The sequence below is a fragment of the Scardinius erythrophthalmus genome (assembly GCF_964197995.2).
Source record: "Scardinius erythrophthalmus genome assembly, chromosome: 16".
Lineage (NCBI taxonomy): Eukaryota > Metazoa > Chordata > Actinopteri > Cypriniformes > Leuciscidae > Scardinius > Scardinius erythrophthalmus.
This window is the reverse complement of record NC_138236.1, coordinates 8,449,921-8,472,111: the sequence shown is the minus strand read 5'-3', so window position 1 is coordinate 8,472,111 and position 22,191 is coordinate 8,449,921. Positions and strand designations below refer to the sequence as shown.

Sequence of the window (22,191 nt, the reverse complement as noted above, 5' to 3'; positions counted from 1 at the left end):
ATAATTGTATGGTTTAAAGTTCTAGTAAGGTATAAATAAATAAACGCTTGCTAAACAATATCCAGAATCTCTTAAAACACCACAATAGGCTCGAATTCAGAGCTAGTCTTTGAAATGGCTGAGCAACACAACAAAAAGAACTAGGTCAGTGAAACCGGTTGGTAGATGAGAAGGACAAGGGCACAGCTGTTCATGTGGCATGCATAAAACACCTTTCGCTCTGTAAGCTCGTCTTTTCACTGGCTGACAGTCTTCACTGCAGCATCAAAACAGCGGCTTCTGATTGGGCGGCAGTGACATCACCAGAAAAGGCGGAACACTCCTACTGGGTAATAGTGATGTCATGCGTACAAGAGCCAGACGGCTCAGACAGAGCCCCACCTCCATCTCTCCACTGCCAAGAGCACTCCTCTTTTTTCTGTCACTCTATCATCTTCCTGTTATTCATGAAAAGGACTCGAACCTCACATAATGACAGTGTTTTAGGACTCTATGTTTAATTTGATCCCTGGAAATACTTCTGTGTTTTAACTGGACAAATTCACCATAATTATAACTAGCAAGCATGGTGTTTATACATAATGCATGAACGAAACAGTTACTAGGCTGTAATTCTAGAGTAGACTCAAAGATGCCAATTTACTAGGGTAAATCATGTAATGTAAATCATTACATTTGCATTGAAAGAATGTTTTTGGATCAATATAAGTTAAACTATTGACAACATTTATAAATATCTTATAATATATAGTAAATAGAAATATATATCTCTATACGCAGTAAAAACAGTAATATTGTGAAATTATCACAATTTAAATGGACTGTTTTCTATTTTAATACACAGTACTGTGTAAAAGTCTTAGGCACGTATTTTCACCCAAAAAAATGGTTTTAAGCCAGTTATTTATATCTTTTGCTGTAGTGTGTCAGTAGGAAATATCAGTTTACATTTCCAAACATTAATTTTGTCATTAATTGTAATAATCCAGTGAGATTTTTTGCATGTACAAAGAGTCTGACAACAGCCGGTGTGCTCCACATCTCACCATCGAGTCTGTCTGTGATTACATGAACAGAAAAAACAGAGACAGACTAAACCCAGAATAACTATGGCAACGTCTCCAAGAAGCTTAAAGGAGCCTACCCGCAAAACTACCAAAAGCTGTTTTAAATACAAAGGGTGGTCACACCAAATATTGATAAATATTAGTTAATAGAAATTAACTAATAAATAAAATGATGTAAATAAATAAATTAAAATATATATTATTTTTGAAAGCATCCTCACTTAACAGTATTTTTACAAGTGTCTAAAACATTTCACAGTCTTAGGGACGTTGTCACAGTTCTTCTGGACTTATAGTTTGTCTCAGTTTTTTCTGTTTCTTCACGTAATCCCAGATGGACTCGATGATGGTGAGATCGGATCTCCATGGAGCGCACCGGGTGTTGTCAGACTCCTTGTGCATACACAACTCTCACTGGATTACTACAGTGACAAAATGAATGCTTGGAAATGTAAACTGATATTTCCTATTGACACATTACAGCAAAAGATATAAATAACTGGCTTAAAACCATTTTTTGGGGGGTGAAAATACTTGACCTTCTTAAACGTCTGAAGTGCTAGGCCCGTTACTATGGTCTGGGCCTTACAGTAATCATGTTTCATGCTTGCTTTATAAATACAAATAAGGAACAAGTCAAATATATTTTCTGCGGTAAATGACATGCCAGAAGAGAAATGAAACAAACACTCCTTTATCAAGAAATAAAATAAAATAATCACACACCACTGAAAGAAAAAGACAAAAACTCTGGAAAAGATCATGCTAATTATCGTGGATCTTAAAACTAAAATCATCTCCTCCCTAACCAGATCTGTTTCTTAAAGAGTTTCTACTCCTCTTCTCATTGCATCTGCACCTACAGGAATATCCCTCTGAGCATCCAGAGTGGATGCACTTTTTTTTTTTTTTTAAGCCAGCGTAAGGGAATGGGTGCTGACTGTGCAAGTGGGAGGGGGAAACACACTGACCTGCTGCTGTCACAATCTGAATCCTTGCTGAGAAGGCTACGGATAGACCAGCGAGAGCGCCTGCTTAGGGAAGAGCTCCGTGAACATGAGCGAGATGGGGGTAGGAGAAGCACAGAGGGGCTTCCCTGTTCTTCCTCTTCTACATTAGAAACCATCAGAGATGCATGTGATGGGCTTTGATTTCTATCTCTTTCCCCTTTCCCCTTATCCCAATGGTTCTCTGATGCGTCTCTTTGCTGTACCTCCTTGGCTCTCCTGTTCTCTCGGTTTCGCCTGCGTGAGTGGTACCGGTGCGGCTGTGGACTCGGGGAGCAGGACCACGACTCCGTATCGGACGAAGGTGGAAGAATGTTCAGGGTTGGAATGGGAATGGGCTCAGCCATGGTGATTACAGGTGGTGGTGTCACAGCCATCATCAACAGACTTTCATACATCACCTAGAACTTTTCTGCATCAGGATAGTCTACGGCTGACAGTTTCATTGAGTACAAGTTTCATCATGCACAATCATTCGTTGAGTTGAGAAGCGCCATATATTTCCTCTCTCTAGTCTCTAGTCTGGAAATTCCACCAGAGCCCAAAATAAATATTCTATTACAGAAATACAATCTGATGAAATTTGGAAAGGTCTGCATCCATTTCAACTCGCTGTCCTGAAGAAAGAAGTCAGCAGTTGAGCTTCCTTCACAGATGTACAGCGTATATACGACATAAATTCCTGCAGCAGGAACTGAAAAAATGGGGTGGAGCCATCACTGAATTCTAATATGCATAAAAAAGTGCAGCCATGTCTTGTGCATGGTGGAAAAAAACGGAGCATTTGAGAAGTTGAACTTGCTTGCATCGAAGACTGCTTGATGTCAGATCCATCTTCTTCCGTTTCTCTGCTGCTGCTTAAGCATTCTTTCAAAAAAGCTCTCTGCCCCTTTTTCTTCTACAAGCAGAGTTCACAAAAAATGCAGTTGTGCAATCTGCCTCGTCATTGCGATTTGCACATCAGGTGTGATAAGATCATGTTGCTGAAAAGGGGAAAAACTATATTTGTCTTTAACTATTTCAAGCTACAGACTGAAAATTGTTTTATTTGAGCTACTTTATATTTTACACAAAACGTATGTCTTTACAGATCAATTGTATAATGTTGTGGTATTTCACAATATATCAGGGATGCACATACAATATTAACATCATTAAACACTTAGGGCTGATGCATTTTGATGCATTTCGCGAGGCAGTTACAACAGTTTGGCCAAATATTGAAGACATTCAGAGACTCAAAACTACATGCATAAGAAATATAAATAAAAAATTATATTGTATACCATTCAAAAGTTTGGAGTCGGTAAGATTTTTTAAATGTTTTTGATGCAGTCTCTTATGCTCATCAAGGCTGCATTTATTTAATAAGAAATACAATAAAAACAGTAATATTGTGAAATTTTATTACAATTTTCCATTTAATATATTTTAAAATCTGATATATTCCTGTGATGGAATTACTCCAGTCTTCAGTGTCACATGACCCTTCAAAAATATTTTGTGCACTTTTAATATGCTGATTTGGTGCTCAAAAACAATTCTTATTTTTCAATATTGAAAACAGAAGTGCTGCTTAATACTTTTGTATTTTTATGTTTTTTAAACTATTATTTTTTAAACTCTTACTGACCCCAAACTTTTAATAGTAGTTTCTTAAATGGTCATGGTATTGCATTCCTAATATATTTCCACAAAATTATAAAAACTTTTTTAAAGAAATTTGCACATTTCACATGATTTAGCAGACAAAGTTTAAGTCAATGTTGGACTATATTCTCCCATATTCTTATAGTATAGCTCCTCTAAATGAGATCCAAAACAACACAAACATAAAATCATACGACAACAACACCCGGCAGGTGGTGTTTATACACGCAAGCTGTTATTAATGTATGGGTGGAGTAACCGTTGGTTGATTACAGGACAATGTAGCCATCATCCCTCTGTGATTGTTTATCATTTGCCACCTGAACACTTTGAAAAACACCTCTATTTAACTAGGCTGCTAACATGAAGGTTGCAGACTCTATTCAAAGAAGAGGTGAACCAAAACCTCTTCAACTGTATTGTTGGATTTTATCATGTTGGTGAACTTGCCTCAAAGGGAAGACAACACATTTTGTTCATGCTATGGGAAGGCACATGTAAATAGAAACCGGGTTTCTTTTCTCACTTGACTATCAGCTTTGCATGTTTTACCTTAACATTTGTGCACAATGCACATACATAGTGTTTGCTGTGGGTAGAGAAGACAAGTTTCCCACAACTAAGCACCTTTTTAAACAGAGCTAGGTCTTTTTTCCTGTCACTCGGTACCACAAGCTGGTGAGCCATGCTGAGACAAATCAACCACAACAATACAAGAGCAGCACAGTGTGTCCTCTTTATTGTTCACTTTTTTTCTGAGTAAAGATGCCTTCCTGAACTCAAAGAAACAAACAATTCGCAAAAGAAAAAACTTTAAATACAAATTTAAAAATAAAAGTGAACCAAAATAGAAGCAGCATATTCTCATCACCAAGGAATTGACAAAATAACACAATCAGAAACCTGACCTTTAGAATAATTCTGTAGAAATTCCTAGTTATTGGGAGATTAATACAAATTCCTCTGAAAACCTCCTAGACAGAAGAGTTTCATCATAGGCTTCAGAACAAGACTGACAGCCATTTATCAAGGGCAGGGACGAGATCCGCCACTATTTACTTTCCTGTTTGAACAAGCTAAATCATGTCCAGGATTTGTTTGAACAAATCAAACTAGAGCTATTAACACTTTCACTTACACATTGAGTAAGTGTAAAAACCACCACCGTGCAATAAATAAAAGTTATATTATAGTCGAATGAAGGACATCAATGACAGATACTTTTTTAACCTAATAAAAGGCAAATAAGTCTGTAACACTTTACAATAAGTTACAATAACATTAGTTAACTACATTAGTTAACATGAACTGCACTTCTACAGCTTTTATTAATCTTTGTTAATGTTAATTTCAACATTTACTAATACATTATGGAAATCTACTGTTGTATTTGTTAACATTAGTTAATGCACTGTGAACTAACACGAACAAACAACGAACAGCTGGATATTTATTAACTAACATTGACACAGATTAACAAATACAGTAACAAATGTTTTGCTCATGGTTAATTCATGTTAGTTAATACATTAAATAATGTTAACAAATGAAACCTTATTATAAAGTTATTGTAAGTCTAACTTAATAATAATAATAATTCCTACCTTCCATTGGACGAATTGCCCCCATTGTTTTTTTCCTGTTCGGCCTCATACACCAGACGGGCGACAGTACGAGGGGTGATGTTAAAATCCACTTTTTCGCAAGAACACATCAGCACCCCTAATTTAGCCGGCAAGCTAACAAAAAAGTAGCTTTCGCTGCCAGTTTTCAAATTAAGCTGTTTTCTAATTATGTATTTCTGTTGAACTATTTCAAATCAACATTACATACGCTGAAATGCGTAAATGTCAAATCATACTGCAGTAAACAAACCATGATAGGCGTTAGCAGTGCTAACGAACCGGTCAGCCGTACAATTCAGACAGACAGTTGGGGAGAATACTAGTTGCTAGTTGCCTAGCATGCTAATGATACCGGTGGGAGAGAAAGCGGTCCTCTGTTTACTTTTTCTTATCCGTTAAATCGCCTTTCCGCCATTCCAAAATCATAGTCACAGGACTAGGTGATGATCTCATAGTTTTGGTCTATTAAAATATGCCTCTTTAAACTATGTATCTAATACATTTTAAGTATACGAACTTTCCCTAAGTTTAAATGCTACGCGAAGAGATAGTGAGATAGAGAACAGTTTCCAATGCGACGGGCAAACATTTGATAGGGGTAAATTCAAACGCCAAGATATGTACAATGACGCTCTGTGACTTAAGTAAATTAAAGTTTGAACTCACATGATGAGAATAATCAATATAAACATTGTCGATATTAAAACACGGCATAAAGCGGAAGACAATAGTTAATGAAAATTATACTTAGTTACAAACACCCCCTGCCGGTTTACTCAATGGTATAGTCGAGAGAGAACCCATCAAAAGGCTCTTCAGCGTGCGCAGACAAAAAGTAACGGGTGTTTTGGCTTTGTTCACAAATAGGCCAGTACATAAATAATTCATTTTAAATAGCTTTAAATGTCTAAAAAAACTGAAATTAATTAATAGAATATTTGGAATATATAAGACTGTTCATTTTACCAGCGCCTTATTAAGATAAATAAAAGTAACCAATGTTAATGACAATTCATCAAAAATCCAATGAAATATATAGGCTTGAATAAACATATAGGCTAATTAAGATAAATATTAGATATTCTATACTATAGGTAATTTAATCAAATGAGTATTTGTCATTGATGTTAAATTTGATTTCTCCTCCACTAATCTTTCCAGGCTGACATGATTTATTTGCTTATTGCGCCCTCTTCAGGACTTTAAGTGTAGCGCGTTTATATAAAAAAGAGGAATGAAATACCATAATAACATGGGAGTCCAACAATGATAGTTTGAGCATTTAGATTGGTAACAGTATAGTAGGAATTTTAAAAGAGTGAAGTATGATAAATTCGCTTACCTTGAATGCTTCTTGCAAGGCTTTTAACAATCATTATTCTGGAGTGGATTAATGAGAGATGAGTGTGGAATTGATATTCTCTTACCCTTTCAGCACGTTTCTCACAAAGAACACTGTAAACAAAAACAAAAGTTGCAGACTTAAATTTTTAAGTTGGCTACAATCAACTTGGATGTCATTCCAACTTATATTTCGACTTGCAATGTAAGTCGCTTTGGATAAAAGCGTCTGCCAAATGCATAAATGTAAACATTACATTAAACTGACTTAGCCTAGGCCTACTTGATAAACTGACTTGAATCTTGTATATGCTAAATTATAAAAAGGTTGAACATTGCTTAACTTATTTTGATGAGTTAAATAAATGTAAAAAAAAAAAAAAAAAAACATGTTATCATAACTTATTGATCATATATTTTTTATATAGCCTAGTGTACGTTCACCTTGCTTTTAAAAGGCTGAAGAAAAACACACTTTATTATGACTAGCCTTAAGTCGACTTGGTAACGGCCCATCCCATAGTAAAACCTTACCTGAATATAGGCTATATTGTTAAAATAAAATAGTATGCTATAAAAACAAAACTCAACAAAACATCTCCTGAACTGTGTACTTGAACCTTCCTAGATTTACAGTAGGCTAAAGCTGCAAGTTAAATGGCCTAACCGTTTATATTTACGTCTCATTAGGCTAGTTAAATGCTGAAAGCGTTATGCTATAGATTATTTGATGTAGCCTATATAGGATAGGCCTACTATGCTATGTTAACTGTTAGGCTGTGGTGAATGTTCCAGTCTCTCCAGCTTTTCCTGTTAATCGGGTTTCCGCGGGAACGTTTCGTTTATCAAATATGAAATAACCTTGACTCACCTCTTAATTCGATCTGACAGTGTTTCAACACTTGCTCGTGACCTGCTCGTGACTCGTGCCTTTGAGTCGTCTGGTTTTATGAGTTGTGTTGGCGTTGTGGAGAGATTCCATAGGGTTATATTGTTGCTGTACGTCTGCTGGCATTGAATGGGCATTTGGAAACTCGAGCGGTGCTAAATATAAGTGTTCACCTGCTCGTGGGAGTCGGTAAGGAAATCAAGCGGCACGCTTTGCGTAGTGCCTGTGGTTGTGTGGGAGGGTGCGCTTGACGCGCGGGGGACCAAAACAACCTTCACTCCGTAGTTTCTAAGTAAACCTCTGACGCAATCTGACATGACATGACATGTCAGTATAAATATTTTACCTCAACACACTTACCAGATCTGAAGGACAATTGGTTTGACCAAAAAAGAAAAGAGAGAGAAAAAAATAAGTCTTATATTTTTTTGTGATTTAGCCTATTTCTTAAACATTTCTTAAACATTTTATGCAAAAAAAAAAAAAAAAAAAAACTTTCTAATAATGATAATTAAATAATCGAGATAGATAGTGGATTTATTTTTCATTAGGGAGGATTTTGTTAACCTTGCTCTCCGTCTCCAATGAAATGGCCCTGTGCTCCAGACTAAGTAAATTGACACTGAGCATCAGTGCCATGACAAGAAAACAGGGGAGTTGTGTGATAAAACATTATTATTTGGTATTATTTTCCATTAGGCAGGATTTTGTTAACCTTGCTCTCCAGTGAAATGGCCCTGTGCTCCAGACTTGATGCTCAGTGTCATGACAAGTATAGAGGAAAAGTAAATAGGGTAAATAAGTAAATAGGGGAGTTGTGTAATAAACCATAAAGCTGCTTCACTATATAAACAGCATATAGCAACTAAACTTTACAGCAGCAGCAGCAGCACACATTTTAAAACTTTCACAATTGCAATGTAAAATCCTACTCTAGTCTTTTTTATGAATATTACAATCCGTGAGACTTTATTTCCAGTGATGTCACACATTGTGAAGTGTAAATAAAGTGTAAAATTGTAAATAGTACAGTGACCTATACCTGTCAAAAGTTTTGGAAACATTACTTCTTCTTCTTTCTTTTTTTTTTAATTGAAAGAAGTATCTTACACTCACCAAGGCTGCATTAATTTAATCAAAAATACAGAAAAAAAACATTGTTACAATTTAAAATAATTGTTTTCTTTTTTTAATAAATGTAAAAAAATAATAATTATTATTCCTGCGATGACAAAGCTGAATTTTCAGCTTTGCTGAAAATGTTTCCTGAGCAGCAAATCAGCATATTATAATGATTTCTGAAGGACCATGTGACACTGAAGACTTGAGTAATGATGCTGAAAATTCAGCTTTGTCATCACATTAATAAATTCTAAAATTATTTTAAATATTTATTCAAATAGAAAACTGTTTAATCTGTAATAATATTTAGATGAATTAAATGCAGCCTTGGCGAGCATAAGGGACTTCTTTCAAAAACATAAAAATATTGTAATGTTTCCAAACTTTTGACTGGTACTAATAAAAAATCTATGTCAACATTTCCTCATGGAGAACTAATGCAGCTTGTAAATCTTTACAGCTCTCCTTTTATAGAATAGACTTCATCTTTGAAATGGCCTCCATTGTTGTTTACTTACACTTATTTGTCAGTAAAATTCTGCGGAAATTCAAGCAGAACTCTTTTGCATGTCGACTCTCTTATGTGTCATGGCTGTGACATCACTGCATTTTGCAAAATGCTAAAAAAGCTATGTACATTTTTACTGGCTATTGACACTTCTACTAATGTTTTATTATGATTTCACAAGAAAAGCTGTTATAAAAAAAAAGTTTGTGGAACGTTGTGATAGTGGTGTATACAGTACATCTGCAGCTGTCTAATATGCACATTATTTCCAAGCACAATTTAGAATGGAGATTTTATGAGAGGAGATATAGTTTATTATAATCAGTTTCCACATAGCCTATGTGTTTATTCATTTTCACGAGCACTATAACCACAACAACCCAAAAGGATCAGGGATGTCATTAATGTCCTTGACTACTGGTTTATGGTCCCTGAAATTATCTCTCATTAAGCTACAACATAACAACTAGTTTCCTTTGAATATATCATGTTCATTCCTTAGGTCTAACTGAATATATAAAGGTGATTTCTGAAAATGTTGATATTAAAAAAACAAGTTAAAGGCCTGTGTGCTGATTTTATGTGGCAAGCCATTTCAACACTTATTCTTTAGGGATAGTTCACCCCAAAATCCCATATTTACTCACCATCAAGCCATCAGGTGTATTACAGTTTCTTATTACAGCCCAAACACAATCAGAGTTATATCAAAAAAAAATATCCTGACTCTTCCAAGCTTTATAATGGGAGTGAGTAGAGCCTGAGATTTTGAAGTCCAAAAAAGCGCATTCATCCATCATAAAAGTAATCCATACGGCTCCAGGGGGGTTAATAATAAAGGCCTTCTGAAGCGAAGTGATGCATTTTTGTAAGAAAAATATCCCTATTTATAACTTTATAAACTATAATCACTGGCTTCCGGTAATGGACGTGCACAAGTCTAGTTCCGGCGGAAGAGTGACCTCTGACCCGACGTTTGACGTAGGATGTAGGAGTAGCGTACGCTTAGGTGAGAGTAGATGCCTCACACGCTTCAAACAAATAGGGCTAGGCAACAAACTCAAGCTCCTCCAACTCTTCAAAAATTCTCGTTTAAGACTTCTAATTCATGACTGGTGTTTTGCTTTGCTCTATCCTCTTTTCTTTCGCGTTCGTCAATACGTCATGCATCGGGTCAGAGGTCACTCTTAGGGCTAATTCCGAGTTCAGGACGTGAACAGCTCCGATTATCATCTCGTAATCACGGTTACGACATGGCATGAACGCGGCATAAGCTCGTTGTTTTGGTTCGGGAGGAACTGTTAAAGGTGGCTGCTGTTTGTTTGCGGCACTCGGTGACTGTCTGTCTACATCTCTTGAAAGAAGCTGATGACGTGTGATGTTTGCACGAGCGTGGCGGAGGTATGGAAATGCATGTTGATAAGCGGACATAGGGCTTTGTATCATTGCATTCAGACCAAATGGAATGATTGGTTGAACATTTTTTGGTGCAGAGGCTTCCATGGAAAATATATTTACATTTTTTATTATTTAGACACTTCTCTTATTGATTGTTATCAGGATGTGAAAAAAGCTTTAACCAGGATAACAAAAAGTGTTTCTGAAAAACATTGCTTATACCTCTGAGTAAAAAAGCAAGATTAGCGTCTTATAAATATGTTATAGTATCTAATAAATACAAACTAATACCAGTATTTATTGGAATAGGCTACATGCTAAGTGATTTTTTTATATCTGAACCTCAGTGATTCATAATTCAATGCAATGTATTACCAATAACAATAAAACCAATGAAACTGAATAAGTTATATTGGATTATTTGCTACTAGTATTAAAGTTAAGTGGAAACATTAAATAGAAAATAGTTGAAGGGACTAAATGTTAAAACGGCATGCCACGTGATGATTGGGTGATCGTATAGCAACTGGACGCCGCTCGCGCTCGCGCTCGTCCGAATCTCACGTCTCAAATTCCGTGTTGAGTTGCAAGCACAAGGATTCACACGGTCTATACTTAGCTCTCCTAAACGTCAAAGTCTGCTGCAAAACACGTTCTGTTTTTTAGTGCGACGTGATATAATTTTAAAGCTTTAAACGCTTTCTTGAAATCATTTGAAGGCTGAAAGATTATGTTTGAATGTAGTTTTTAGGATGATCAACTGAAGAGTTTGATTTAAAAATGCGAGGAACTGAGGATGTTGAGCCCAGTAATGTTTAAGACACTGTGATAATAAAGAAGAAAAGAGAAACGTGGGACAAGGAAGCGATTTCAAGGAGGTGATTTATAGTTGAGTGCATCGGTTACAGCTGTGAGTGAACTGTGAAAATGTCAATGGGAATTATTTCATTTTTGGTTCTCACCGTCTTTTTTAGTCAAGGTAAGTTATAAAACATGCAAGTGTGAAATTTAAAACGATACAGTTATTGGAGTGGATTATTAACATATTATTAACATATTTCGTCCCGCGTTACTTTCGCCCTGGTTCTCCCCTACAGTCATCAGATGTTAGCAGCATATATTTGTCATTATTTATTATAGGCTGCATTAATAACAACCCTCGTTAAGTCATATGCCGCAATAATGTGAGTCTCTCCATGTAAGATCCTGTACATTTATCTTTGGATTTATTGCTCAGAAACGTAACGTTTTCAAAATATTAAAATTGAAGCTGCATGATAAGCAAAGAAAGCAAATATTCAAATTTTATCAAAACTTTCTTCAGTCTTGAGGATCTAGCCCTGGAAAATGTCCCACTGCCATAACATCTTTGCTTAATGCTTCTGAACTATAATAATCTTGCTTGTTCAAAATGTCTAATTTTAGTGCCACAAGGCCAAACTGGATGTGCTGAAGTGGATTCCATGACAGAAGCTGTGGCTGGAGAAAGTTTTCTGTTGGGTTGCATTTCCTGCAAAAAAAGAGCAGAAGTGCCAGGTTCTGCTATTGTGGAGTGGCACTTCAAACCAGCTGGAACTGAGGAGTTTATCCAGGTTAGTACTTTCTTTTACTGTCTATGGTTAGTACGGAGATTATACGGACCAGAAAGCCTGTTGTCAGGTTGTTCAGTCAGCTTTACATATTTTACACTTTTAAAAATAACGGTTCCGAATTGGGAAGTTTCACAGCAATGCTATAGAAGAACCATTTTGGGTTCCTCAAAGAACCTTTCAGAGAACAGTTCTTAAAAGAACATAAACAAGACATTTTTTGGAAGAACATGCAAGAGTGTGAAGAACATTTTAATAATCTGAAGAACCGTTTTCTACCTTCTGTAATGGAAAAGTTCCATCAGTGCCATCTAAGCACCTTTATTTTTAAGAGTTTACAGCAGAACATACTGTAGAACACTAATCAATTTAAATTAGCTGAATTTTTTTTTTCTTTAAATCTTTACATGGTTTTATTAGTAATATCTCTGTTCCTATCAGATTTTCCAGTATGAATATCCTTCCCCCACTATTCTTCATGAAAACTTTGAGGGAAGATTAGACTGGCAAGGGACTATGTGGACAAAGGATGTGCAAATTGGTGCCATCTCCATTAACAATGTCACATATAATGACACTGGAACTTACCGCTGTACCTTCCACCGAACGCTGTACCTTTCTATGAGTGAGGAGCATGTGATAATAAACAAAGAGGTGGAACTCACAGTTGTGGAAAAAGGTGAGAGTCATTCATATTCCACTCACAGGTGACAAATTTGCATTTCAACTAGTAATTTGAATATGTGAATTTGTTGCTCCCCCAGCCAACCCTGAGCTGACGACTGTAGTCTCTGAGATCATGATGTACGTGTTGATCGTAGTCCTGCAGTTGTGGATGATTGGAGTGCTGATTTACTGCTATAAGAAGATCTACGCTGAGAATGAAGCTCGAGAGGCCAGAAAAGCTGCACGCTCTCAAAACAAGTGAGGATTACTTTTTTTTGCACCAGTTTTTTCCCCACAGCATATACACTGCCAGTTAAAAGTTTGGAATAAGGCTGCAATTGTTTGATAAAAAATACAGTAAAACAGTAATATTGTGAAATATTATTACAATTTAAAAGAATTGATTTCTATGTTAATGTATTTTAAAATGTAATTTATTCCTGTGATGTCAAAGCTATATTTTCAGCAGCATTACTCCAGTCTTCAGTGTCACATGATCCTTCAGAAATCATTCTAATATGCTGATTTGCTGCTCAAGAAATATTTCTTGTTATCAATGTTGAAAACAGTTGAGCTGCTTAAAGGTGCCATATGTAACAATTGAGGTAAAAATATCCCAAAAATGAGCTACACACATCAAAAGAATGAGAAGAAATAAGGGCGATGATGTCATTAAAAAAATGTCAAGTTATAGTGCTGCAGAGATATCAACCTTAATTAGCATTAGCATTACTAGCCACGGCCCGACAGGTGTCGTAATACCAGTTTCGGCCATGGGAGGCGGTATACGGGCAACATAACCACCAGCCAAACATGCAATACACGAATAACTCGCACGGCTTGTGGGCGTACTTGAACCTGATGTGGAAAGTACAGCCCACTACTACATTTCAGTTCAGGGAAGAGAGCGGAAGGATGGCTGAAGCCCTTGGCAAGAGACCCCTACCACCACCCGCTGCAGGGAAAAAACCGCGCTCTGAAGCACAAATAAAATCTCAAAAAGCTATCCGCCACACTGGCGGGTGAACGATCATACCAAAATATGACATTTTAAGCGCGCACGCGCTCTTCTGCCTCTAAGAACTAGCAGAGAGAGAGAGCGAGCCCCGGCCGCGCGCGCGCGCACTCACTCACTATATTCAGAGCGGTCAAGTTTCCCCGTACTTTTTGACAAGCGTCCTTGACAGGGCGGCCAGAGCTTCTTTGCAGCTCAAGTCGGCGGCGGTGTATACAGTTTTAGTAACGCTCTATCTGTTGACGGCGCTGAGGAAAAAGCTCCCGCCACTGGAAGAAGCTGTCGCCGCCCATTTGTGTCCTCCTGCGCACCCATCAAAGCCGTGTAGAACGTCTTCAGCACTCACGGATCGCGCATACTCCGCCGCTGGCCAGGCTGCTTCTGCTTTACACACCCTGGACGCACGAAACGTAACGGAAAACATTGCAAGGTGTAATGAGACCGAATGTTTTTTGGTGACTAATGATAACTTAGCTAGAAGTGGTATTGCTAATGAAAATCAAACTTGATATATGCTGCTAAATTAGCTTCAGGCGGGCAGCGTAACACTCTAAATAGATGTTGTCCCTATTTTAACCATAGACAGTAAAAGAAATGGACACAGCGACCCCATTGGAACTCAATTGAGACAAGTGAAGCCCGTTTTCAGCGATTTCTTAGCACTTCCTTTCCTGACGCGCAGACTCAAACCGAGCAAAGCGTTACACGGACCACGTGAGCAACCCGTCTGTCTTCTAGTAGCTGTGCCAAGAGAAATCTGAATCATTCCCTTCCGAATCTTGCAGAGACGGAGAGTGTGATTAGGAGCTGTCCATGAGCTTGGAGCAGGAGAAACTTTTGCTAAGTATTCTGATTAATTATATTGTCATTTTGCCTCCACGTCTCCCCGATTGCCCGCGAGCTTCTCCTCCCGTCCATACGGTAATCTCTCTAGTGTGCGACAGAGAGTCGCGTGGTTATGACGCAATCGTTAGCCTACTTTTACAAAAACTGCTTCTACGGGGCCATAACATAAGCTACAAGGTAATGGAGCATTTTATACATTGTCGTGTTTCTTTAGAAATAAAAAATGGACAAATGGAGTCTTCAAACGCCTCAGATGTAAAGTTATTCGCTGTCAAAGTGACGCCAAAATGAATGGAAGTCAATGGGATTGCTAACGCAAGTGAAGTTCTGCTACAAGATGGCGGCACCCGGTCGACTTCAACTTCCGGTCGACTTCCTTCCCGCTTGATTTTAACTTGTATATGTGCAGCTAAGAAGGTAGGGGCGGAGCATAGACCAATTCACTTTCTGGAGGTATACTGCCCCCATCTGGTATGGAATGTGGAGTATGACTGGATTTTTTTTTGCCAGACATGACATATGGCACCTTTAATATTTTTGTGGAAACTGTGATTAAAAGTTTGGGGTATAATGATTTATTTATTTTATTTTAAAAGAAAGAAATTAATACTTTTATTAAACAAGGACTGTATATTTATTCAAGTGACAGTAAATCATCTTATTTAAGATTTCTATCTTTTTTTTTTAAATGCTGTTTTTTTTTTACTTTCTAACAATAAATGATAGTAATTGAACACTAAATCAGCATATTGAAATTATCATGTGACACTGAAGACTGGAGTAATGATTCTGAAAATTCAGCTTTGTCATCACAGGAATAAATTATATTTTAAAATATATTAAAATAGAAAACATTTATTTTAAAATGTAATAATATTTCACAATGTTACCGTTATTGTATTTTTATCAAACACTCAGCCTTGGTAAGCAGAAGAGTCTTCTTTCAAAACATTAAAAATTATTTTGACCGCCAGTGTATAAAGTTGTTTATACCTTTCTGATTCAAAATATACTTTTTTCATCTTTTGTTTTCACAGATTTATTGACTCGAAGGACCCCTGTGATGGTGTGTATTTGGAATAACTACAGTTTTGGTTAGTAGGCTTATTCATTTTCAGTGAATATAGGTTTACTAAATTAATGCTAACATAGTTCTATTTGTTGTTACAAACCTCTGTGTATTTCTATTTCTAGAACACAGAATGATTAATAATACACTTGGTAATAAATCGGAATCAGGAATATAGAGAGTCTGAATAAACAGATAAATTAAAAGGATAAACAGAAGAAATTAAAAGGGTTTGTAGAAAAGAAACAAAAATCTGGTTTCTTAACTTGGCTGTTTATTGACTGGTGATAAAAAGATAAGTATGCGAAGACGTACAGACAAGTGTTTTAATCATCAATAAAGATGTAATTGATTTTGTTCTACCAAAAAAGATTTTGGACCTGATTTCGTGACAGGTTGTCTGCTTGAAAAAAAAAAACAACAACAGTAAACAAAGCAGAGGAAACAACATTCAAGCTTAGCTGGTTTTGCAGTATGTGATAAAAAGCCTAACAATGGCCATTTAAATTTGAGTTTGTTTGCTATTATTGTGAATTGAAAGTTTCTTGTTTCATCTATGTATCTCATATAGCCTATAGTAAAGGAGACAAAAAAGTAAAGTAAAAATGTAATAGATTTAAATTCACGGAGCCTCAAGCTCTTCAATTAGGAGGGCATTTGACTTCTTGAGAGCTGCATATAAAAGATCTTTCCCTTTAGTGCCAGCAGATTTAATTGGGCCCATTAATAAATCTCTCATCTTCATTTGTGGGGTTTTCTCAGCACGAATGGCACTGTAGTCCTCGTCTGAGATGACTTTCTTCTGATAAAGTTCATCTAGGATGGTGTCCACATTATGAACTCGTTTTATCAGCTCTGTCGAATTCCTATCGATGAAGTGTTCACCTATGAAAGAGATGTAAACATGCATGTGGTCAGATTGTGAGGATACTGATGATGAGTTCATATTAATATTTTGTATATATGAAGTTATGAACAAGGTTTATTAGGTTATAAATAAACACTCATTGTATTCACCAAAGAGTGAAGAGATTTAAAACCTACCTTACCAACCTAGACTTACTCACCTCTAGATGGAGCTCCCGGGCCTGGTTGAGGAACAACTGGAGCTATACTGAAAAACAAGAGGAAGTTAATGATTCTCGTACCTACTGCAACCCCCCCAGGTTCCACATTCAAACCTCAGTTTGCACAATAAACTATACATGGATTGGGATATTAATGAAGAATTAAGCTGTAATTATTATGACCGATTATACAGCCTAACAGGCCTTTCCTAGTCCTTAAGATTAGGCTATATTCTCCTCTTCAAAACATTGCAATCAAGTGTTTAATGGGGGTTACACGAAGGAAACTGAAAGTAAAATTAAGTTCAAGTCTAGAGTAGCCTACAATTACATATAGGAATCGTAAATAATTTAACGAATTCTCCTTTCGATCCTGATTCTTCTTAACGAATTAGGCTACTTTGAGGGAACAATCTATTTGCAGAAAAAAGAAAAAAAAGAAATAAATGCAATTTGAATATGCATTAAAAATACTTTTTACGTTTTACTTTTAAATGGAACAGGTTCTAAATTCTGAAGAACTGGTTTTAGGTTTCCAACTTATCATTTTTAACTCTACACCAAGGAAAGAAAATTTCGGCCTTATGCTACTTTGTCTACTCTTTCTGAATTTAGTTTTCTATTCAAAATAGTTTACTTACTGTGTCCTGTGTTCTCTCTGAGCTCCTCTGCCAGTTTATTAGCTCTAATAGTCTTTAAAACTTCGAGTGTCACAGGAACAGCGGCTGATGCGAAAGTGTTCACCATTACATCGGTGAGATCGAAAGCGTCTTTAATTTTGTCGATTGTAGCTTGTCGTACTCGCGGTTCTTCCTCCCGATCGCGCAATTTGATTTTAAACTTTCTTAGATTTTCCTCCCCCAGATCCTCAAAAGTATTCTCCAGGTGTTCCTTAATGGTCTTCGCCATGGTTCCTCAAAGTTTCGTGGCTCTTCTACAGGCTTTTGACCGGCGGAAGATGAACCGCTGAAAAAGAGAAAAAGTTTTACGCCGAGATGAGGGTGTGTCTTTCAGTATGACACTGAACATTTCCTGCCTCATTTCGTAACCAATTTCTTGTAAATACTGGGGTACAAGTGAGTGTACTTTGGTATGTTTTATCTACGTTTGTATGATATTTAATGCAATAAATTGTACATAAGAGTAAGTCATAATTTGCATGAATAGGAGGCACCTGCATGCATCTCCTTTCCCATTCTGCATATTTCATAATCCAAAAAATATAAAGATGATTCAATGAAACAGTGAAAATTACTATACATGCACACATACATCTCGGGTTCCTCCTATATCAGTTTCGGTTTGCTGTAGTAATTACTTACTCATGTGACCAAAAGTAATTCATTTTCAGTGGGCGATTTTAGGTTTTCTCTGTGAGAGAATGTGCTCTCATGTGATCCACCCTCCTAAAACTGTTTAAAGGGTCATGAAACCCCCCTCTTTCAGCTCAACTCTAGCTCACATAGGGCTAGCTCACAATCTTTTTGAAAAATGCAACTTAAATGGGCGTGGTGGCTGTGAGAAGAAGGGAGGGGAGTGGGTGTGGCATGGCACGGCAGAGGAGAGGAGAGGGGAGGGGAGAGGGGGACTGTCATCGCCAGTGTGGCCTATGCATATCGACTCGACTGTCACTAAAAATAAGTGGTAAAACGTGAGGAAATGCTAGATTTTTTTTTATAGTAAAGCTAAAGTCTAATGAAATACACTGACGCCTTATTTTTGTCCTTTCAAAGTAACTGAATGCCCTGCTACATAGCCTACATTATAATTGTATTTAAAACATATAACATGTAGGCCTATATATATAATTATGTCATTATAAAATATATATTTTTTTATATACACACTATAAATGCATATATTTGAAAATAATCAATTTCCGCTTAAAAAAACGTTCCGTACGCGCCCCCTAAACCCACATAATAAAGATGGACAGTGACATAGAAATTTGCACAAATTAAGCTTACGTTCCATACAATTGAGGTATTATCGAAATATCTAAATTTTAATAACGAGTGATTATTTAACAAAAGGCATGTAAAACGGTCAGGGTTACATTTTAGACACACACACACACACACACACACACACACACACACACACACACACACACCTCTGAAGCGATAGAAAAGTCCTCGGAACCGCATCACTCGCAAGACGAAACCTGCATTGGTGTACAAGGCCGAAGTCCTAGTCCACTATTCTCCAGTTGAATGGTTGCTACACACACACATAGTTTAGATGTGTCCGTGGTTGATGGCCAATTAACCGCCCGCAGTCAGAGTCTAGCCCTGGCAGCATCGCGGGGAAAGATGCACTGGAACTTTTGCACCACGAAAACAAACGCGCGTCCCATCGTTACTTCTCTCATCTATTACGCGATATCACAGTTTGACATGTCTGTCATTGGAAAGGTCCACGTGGTGTCATGAATAATTAAGAGAAGTGTCTTCTCATTGGATAAGAAACTCAGTCATGAATAATTATGAGACACCGATGAGTCATCAAAGTACCGCGTGTGACGTGGACACGATGAAGATTTTAAACCCGGAAGACGAAAATAGGGGGGAAAATTTTTTTTTTTAACCATTTTCCCCCTACTATTAAATCTAACAGATTCTAACATTGTCTTCAATGGTGTTCAACACACATACCTCTGTTAAAATCTCAGAAAATTTGGTTTAGGGTTTCATGACCCTTTAATGTGATGATATTTATTATAGCTGTTGTATAACATTAGCAAAACCATTTCTTTTAAAGTGTATCTCATTTGTCTCAACTGTGTAAATATTCCTGATGTATCATATTTGATACTCACTATTTAACATGATTTTTTTCTAAAAAGTGATGTAGCCTATGTAACCTAACCGTTATTCTTATGTTGAAAAATCAGTAAAGATTTCGCAAAAGGACACATGTGCCACAAACTGGATGGGGATGTTTTTAGAATTAGACTGAAAGGTCTTTTACCTGTTAAAAAAGCATAAACTATCAATCAGAGGACAGAAGGGATGTGATTCTGTAAAACAGGTTTTTCAGCAAGGTTGTTGTGATCATGTTGATAATTCAAGAGCCTTAGAAATTTTCTTTTCAAATATGATACAGTAGGTTACCTTTATTAACAAAGTAAAGTATTGTTTGTGTGAAAATACATTTGCGAGTTATTATGAATCAGAACAGGTTTGCTCTTCAGAGGAAATGCAGCTAAACCATTCAAGTCTTTTGTAAATTGAAAAAGTTGTTTAATAAAGGTTTTTCTTTTTTTGAAAGAACTATTTTTTCAGACATCTGGAAAGACTTTTTAGGATTTGCTGGAGATGCAAAGGCACATGAGGGTCTACAGAATTCACAGATAAGGAGAGAAATGCATACAATCAGAGTCCAGGGAACAGGTAGAACAACTTTGCCAGCGACGCTCTGTCTTTACACGCCATTTGTCTGTAGCTCCCGGCCATATCTGAACTGTCAAAACGTCTAAGAACCTGTAAGAGGAGAACATAATAAACATCTGTGGCACGAAACCAACATTTGAATGGCAATGTACACACAGAAAAAATATTTTGACCTTTTCAAAGGAACATAATTCACACAAGTTGCTCTTGCAGAAGCATGTGATTTACCTTCCTGAATGATTCCTCAATGTGATCCTCGTGTGCATATTTCGTAAACACATCCACTATGTACTGGACATAAAAAGTTCCATTCTGCACATGCCTGTAAGATTTGGTTTCTGTAGAAAAAAATTCATTAGTGGAGTTAGGATCTTTCAGACTCTCCACAATAATGAAATGGATATTGTGTATAATGACTGGTTTTACACTGAGAAACATCTTCAAATAATAATAAATAAAGTTCAGTTGAATACAAATGAGCTATTTTATATAAAATAATGTTTCACTCTTATACACTCTAACTCTACACTCTTAGAAAAAAGTGTTTTATAGGGGTCCATGTGGTTTTATATAGAACCGTAGGGTTCATGACTCAGTTTTAAAGAAAGCTTTCCACCAAAAAGCACTTTACCCGGGGTACAGGACATCAGAGAAATGAAGTCTTTCTCCTTGTGCACAAAGTCATCGCCCTCTATTTCCACTGGCTCATCAGGCTCACCGTCACTGGCCCACACGCGCCCATGCTCCCCTGAACAGAGATTTGGTTAAGAGTGTGTCAGCCTTCTTCAAATAGGACAACAATCAATGGTGAGTTAATAATATACAATGATGTCCTGAGAATTCAACAACGAACAATTGTATTTTTAGTCATTTTCATACCTCCCCTGCAGGCTTGGATAAGAATAACCTTGGGTTTATTACGCAGAGCTGGACAATTCTCAGAGTTCAGATGACGGAAGATATCATCAACAGGGAAAGTATCAGTGGGGTTGTCTGTTTTATGATAATGGACACCCAAAATGGCATCCCTCTTTCCGTGGGACATTATAACCACAAATGTGCTGTCAGAACATTTATGTTCGTCACATTCTGCAAAGTTCTTGACTGCTTGCTTCATTTCCTGCCAAACAAATAAACTCCATTAAATAAATCAAGAGTACAATTACATTTAGAAAAACATATTAGCTGAAGTTCAAGGTTTTCAATAAAAAGCTATGTTCCATCTGGATCATTTTCTCTACAAGCAGTAAAAAACTATAATTTCATAAGATATGACTTCAAATGACAGTTCGCATGCACCACTGCAGAGATATTGGTGTACTTGACAACTTGATAATCCAGCTCCTTTAACAGCCATTCTTGTCACAGTTGTTAGATCCGCTGTCTCTCTCTCGTCTTGTGTGTGTGTGTGTGGTGTGCGTACTGATGTTTTGTGTGGGCGTTACCGCTGATTATCTGATTCTCTCATCAGCGCCAGCTACATTCCATCAGCCAGCCTATTTAATGCCTTGTCTTTTGTCTTGTGTTTGTCAGATCGTTGTTGGAGTTTCCCCGTGTCGTTTCCTGTTCCTGTTCTCCTCGTGTGTTCTTGTAGGCTATCTGATTTTGAGTTCATCGTGTTGTGCTGATTCCTGTTTCCAGTCTCGTTGTGGATTCTACACTTTGATCATTAAAATAAATTCTATACTCAGATCATCACTCATCATTCCGGGGTTGCCCATTGAAGTCCCTCACCACTCTCCTGCTGTCTGCGGCGTCTTGGACTTCTTGTTGTAATTCCCAATAAAGAGATCTTTTGCTTGCAACTTGCATCCGCATATACCCTGGTAGTCCTCGCGAGAGCACAAGTTGAATTTGCTCAGCGAGTTACTCTGGTGTCGAGTAATGATGCTCATTAAATATGCCCCTCGATCTGAGCTGCACCAAAGACATCGGGTTAT

General features: G+C 37.0%; 3 protein-coding genes and 1 long non-coding RNA gene across 7 annotated transcripts in view; 1 reads left to right on the top strand and 3 right to left on the bottom strand.

The window, feature by feature from the left end:
* Positions 1-7,886, bottom strand: part of gramd1a (GRAM domain containing 1A) — a 33,755-nt gene extending 25,869 nt beyond the window's left edge. The window contains exons 1-3 of one of the 2 annotated variants that reach the window (XM_081389047.1): positions 7,562-7,886; positions 6,692-6,804; positions 2,039-3,057 (exon numbers count right to left, since the gene is read on the bottom strand). In XM_081389047.1, the coding sequence (XP_081245173.1) occupies positions 2,039-2,472 (434 nt within the window). In that variant the 5' untranslated portion in view covers positions 2,473-3,057; positions 6,692-6,804; positions 7,562-7,886. Of the gene's footprint in view, positions 1-2,038; positions 3,058-5,328; positions 5,926-6,691; positions 6,805-7,561 lie in introns of those variants that run through there. The other variant, XM_081389048.1, reaches the window with a different exon arrangement.
* A 3,297-nt stretch (positions 7,887-11,183) lies between these two features.
* LOC308704615 (sodium channel regulatory subunit beta-1) lies at positions 11,184-20,974 on the top strand. Of its 3 annotated transcripts, none has more exons than XM_081389051.1 (6): positions 11,184-11,586; positions 12,033-12,199; positions 12,638-12,875; positions 12,961-13,120; positions 15,761-15,817; positions 20,964-20,974. In XM_081389051.1, the coding sequence occupies exons 1-5, from the start codon at positions 11,535-11,537 to the stop codon at positions 15,804-15,806; spliced, it is 663 nt and encodes a 220-aa protein (XP_081245177.1). In that variant the 5' UTR covers positions 11,184-11,534; the 3' UTR covers positions 15,807-15,817; positions 20,964-20,974. The 3 variants fall into 3 exon arrangements, with proteins under 3 accessions (XP_081245177.1, XP_081245176.1, XP_081245175.1); XM_081389050.1 differs by lacking the exon at positions 20,964-20,974 and adding an exon at positions 16,866-17,283; XM_081389049.1 differs by lacking the exon at positions 20,964-20,974 and having other exon boundaries at positions 15,761-16,156.
* On the bottom strand, positions 16,017-17,972 carry LOC308704620. The gene is made up of 3 exons (XR_014031822.1): positions 17,501-17,972; positions 16,860-16,906; positions 16,017-16,677 (listed from the first exon to the last, which is right to left on the bottom strand). It is a non-coding gene; the product is annotated as an uncharacterized lncRNA (long non-coding RNA).
* Positions 19,951-21,669, bottom strand: LOC308704619 (caspase a-like). Its single transcript, XM_081389057.1, has 5 exons — positions 21,573-21,669; positions 21,131-21,371; positions 20,883-20,999; positions 20,480-20,589; positions 19,951-20,341 (listed from the first exon to the last, which is right to left on the bottom strand). The coding sequence occupies exons 1-5, from the start codon at positions 21,606-21,608 to the stop codon at positions 20,234-20,236; spliced, it is 612 nt and encodes a 203-aa protein (XP_081245183.1). The 5' UTR covers positions 21,609-21,669; the 3' UTR covers positions 19,951-20,233.
* Positions 21,670-22,191: the final 522 nt, after the last annotated feature.

Excerpts from the sequence above, each read along its gene's own strand:
- LOC308704615 (XM_081389051.1), top strand. The coding sequence starts at position 11,535 with ATGTCAATGGGAATTATTTCATTTTTGGTTCTCACCGTCTTTTTTAGT. Across the intron at positions 11,587-12,032 it reads CACCGTCTTTTTTAGTCAAG|TGCCACAAGGCCAAACTGGA; the intron begins GTAAGTTATAAA and ends GTCTAATTTTAG. Across the intron at positions 13,121-15,760 it reads GCTGCACGCTCTCAAAACAA|ATTTATTGACTCGAAGGACC; the intron begins GTGAGGATTACT and ends TTGTTTTCACAG.
- LOC308704619 (XM_081389057.1), bottom strand. The coding sequence starts at position 21,608 with ATGGCTGTTAAAGGAGCTGGATTATCAAGTTGTCAA. Across the intron at positions 21,372-21,572 it reads CTGGATTATCAAGTTGTCAA|GAAATGAAGCAAGCAGTCAA; the intron begins GTACACCAATAT and ends TTTGTTTGGCAG. Across the intron at positions 20,342-20,479 it reads TTGAGGAATCATTCAGGAAG|GTTCTTAGACGTTTTGACAG; the intron begins GTAAATCACATG and ends CTCCTCTTACAG.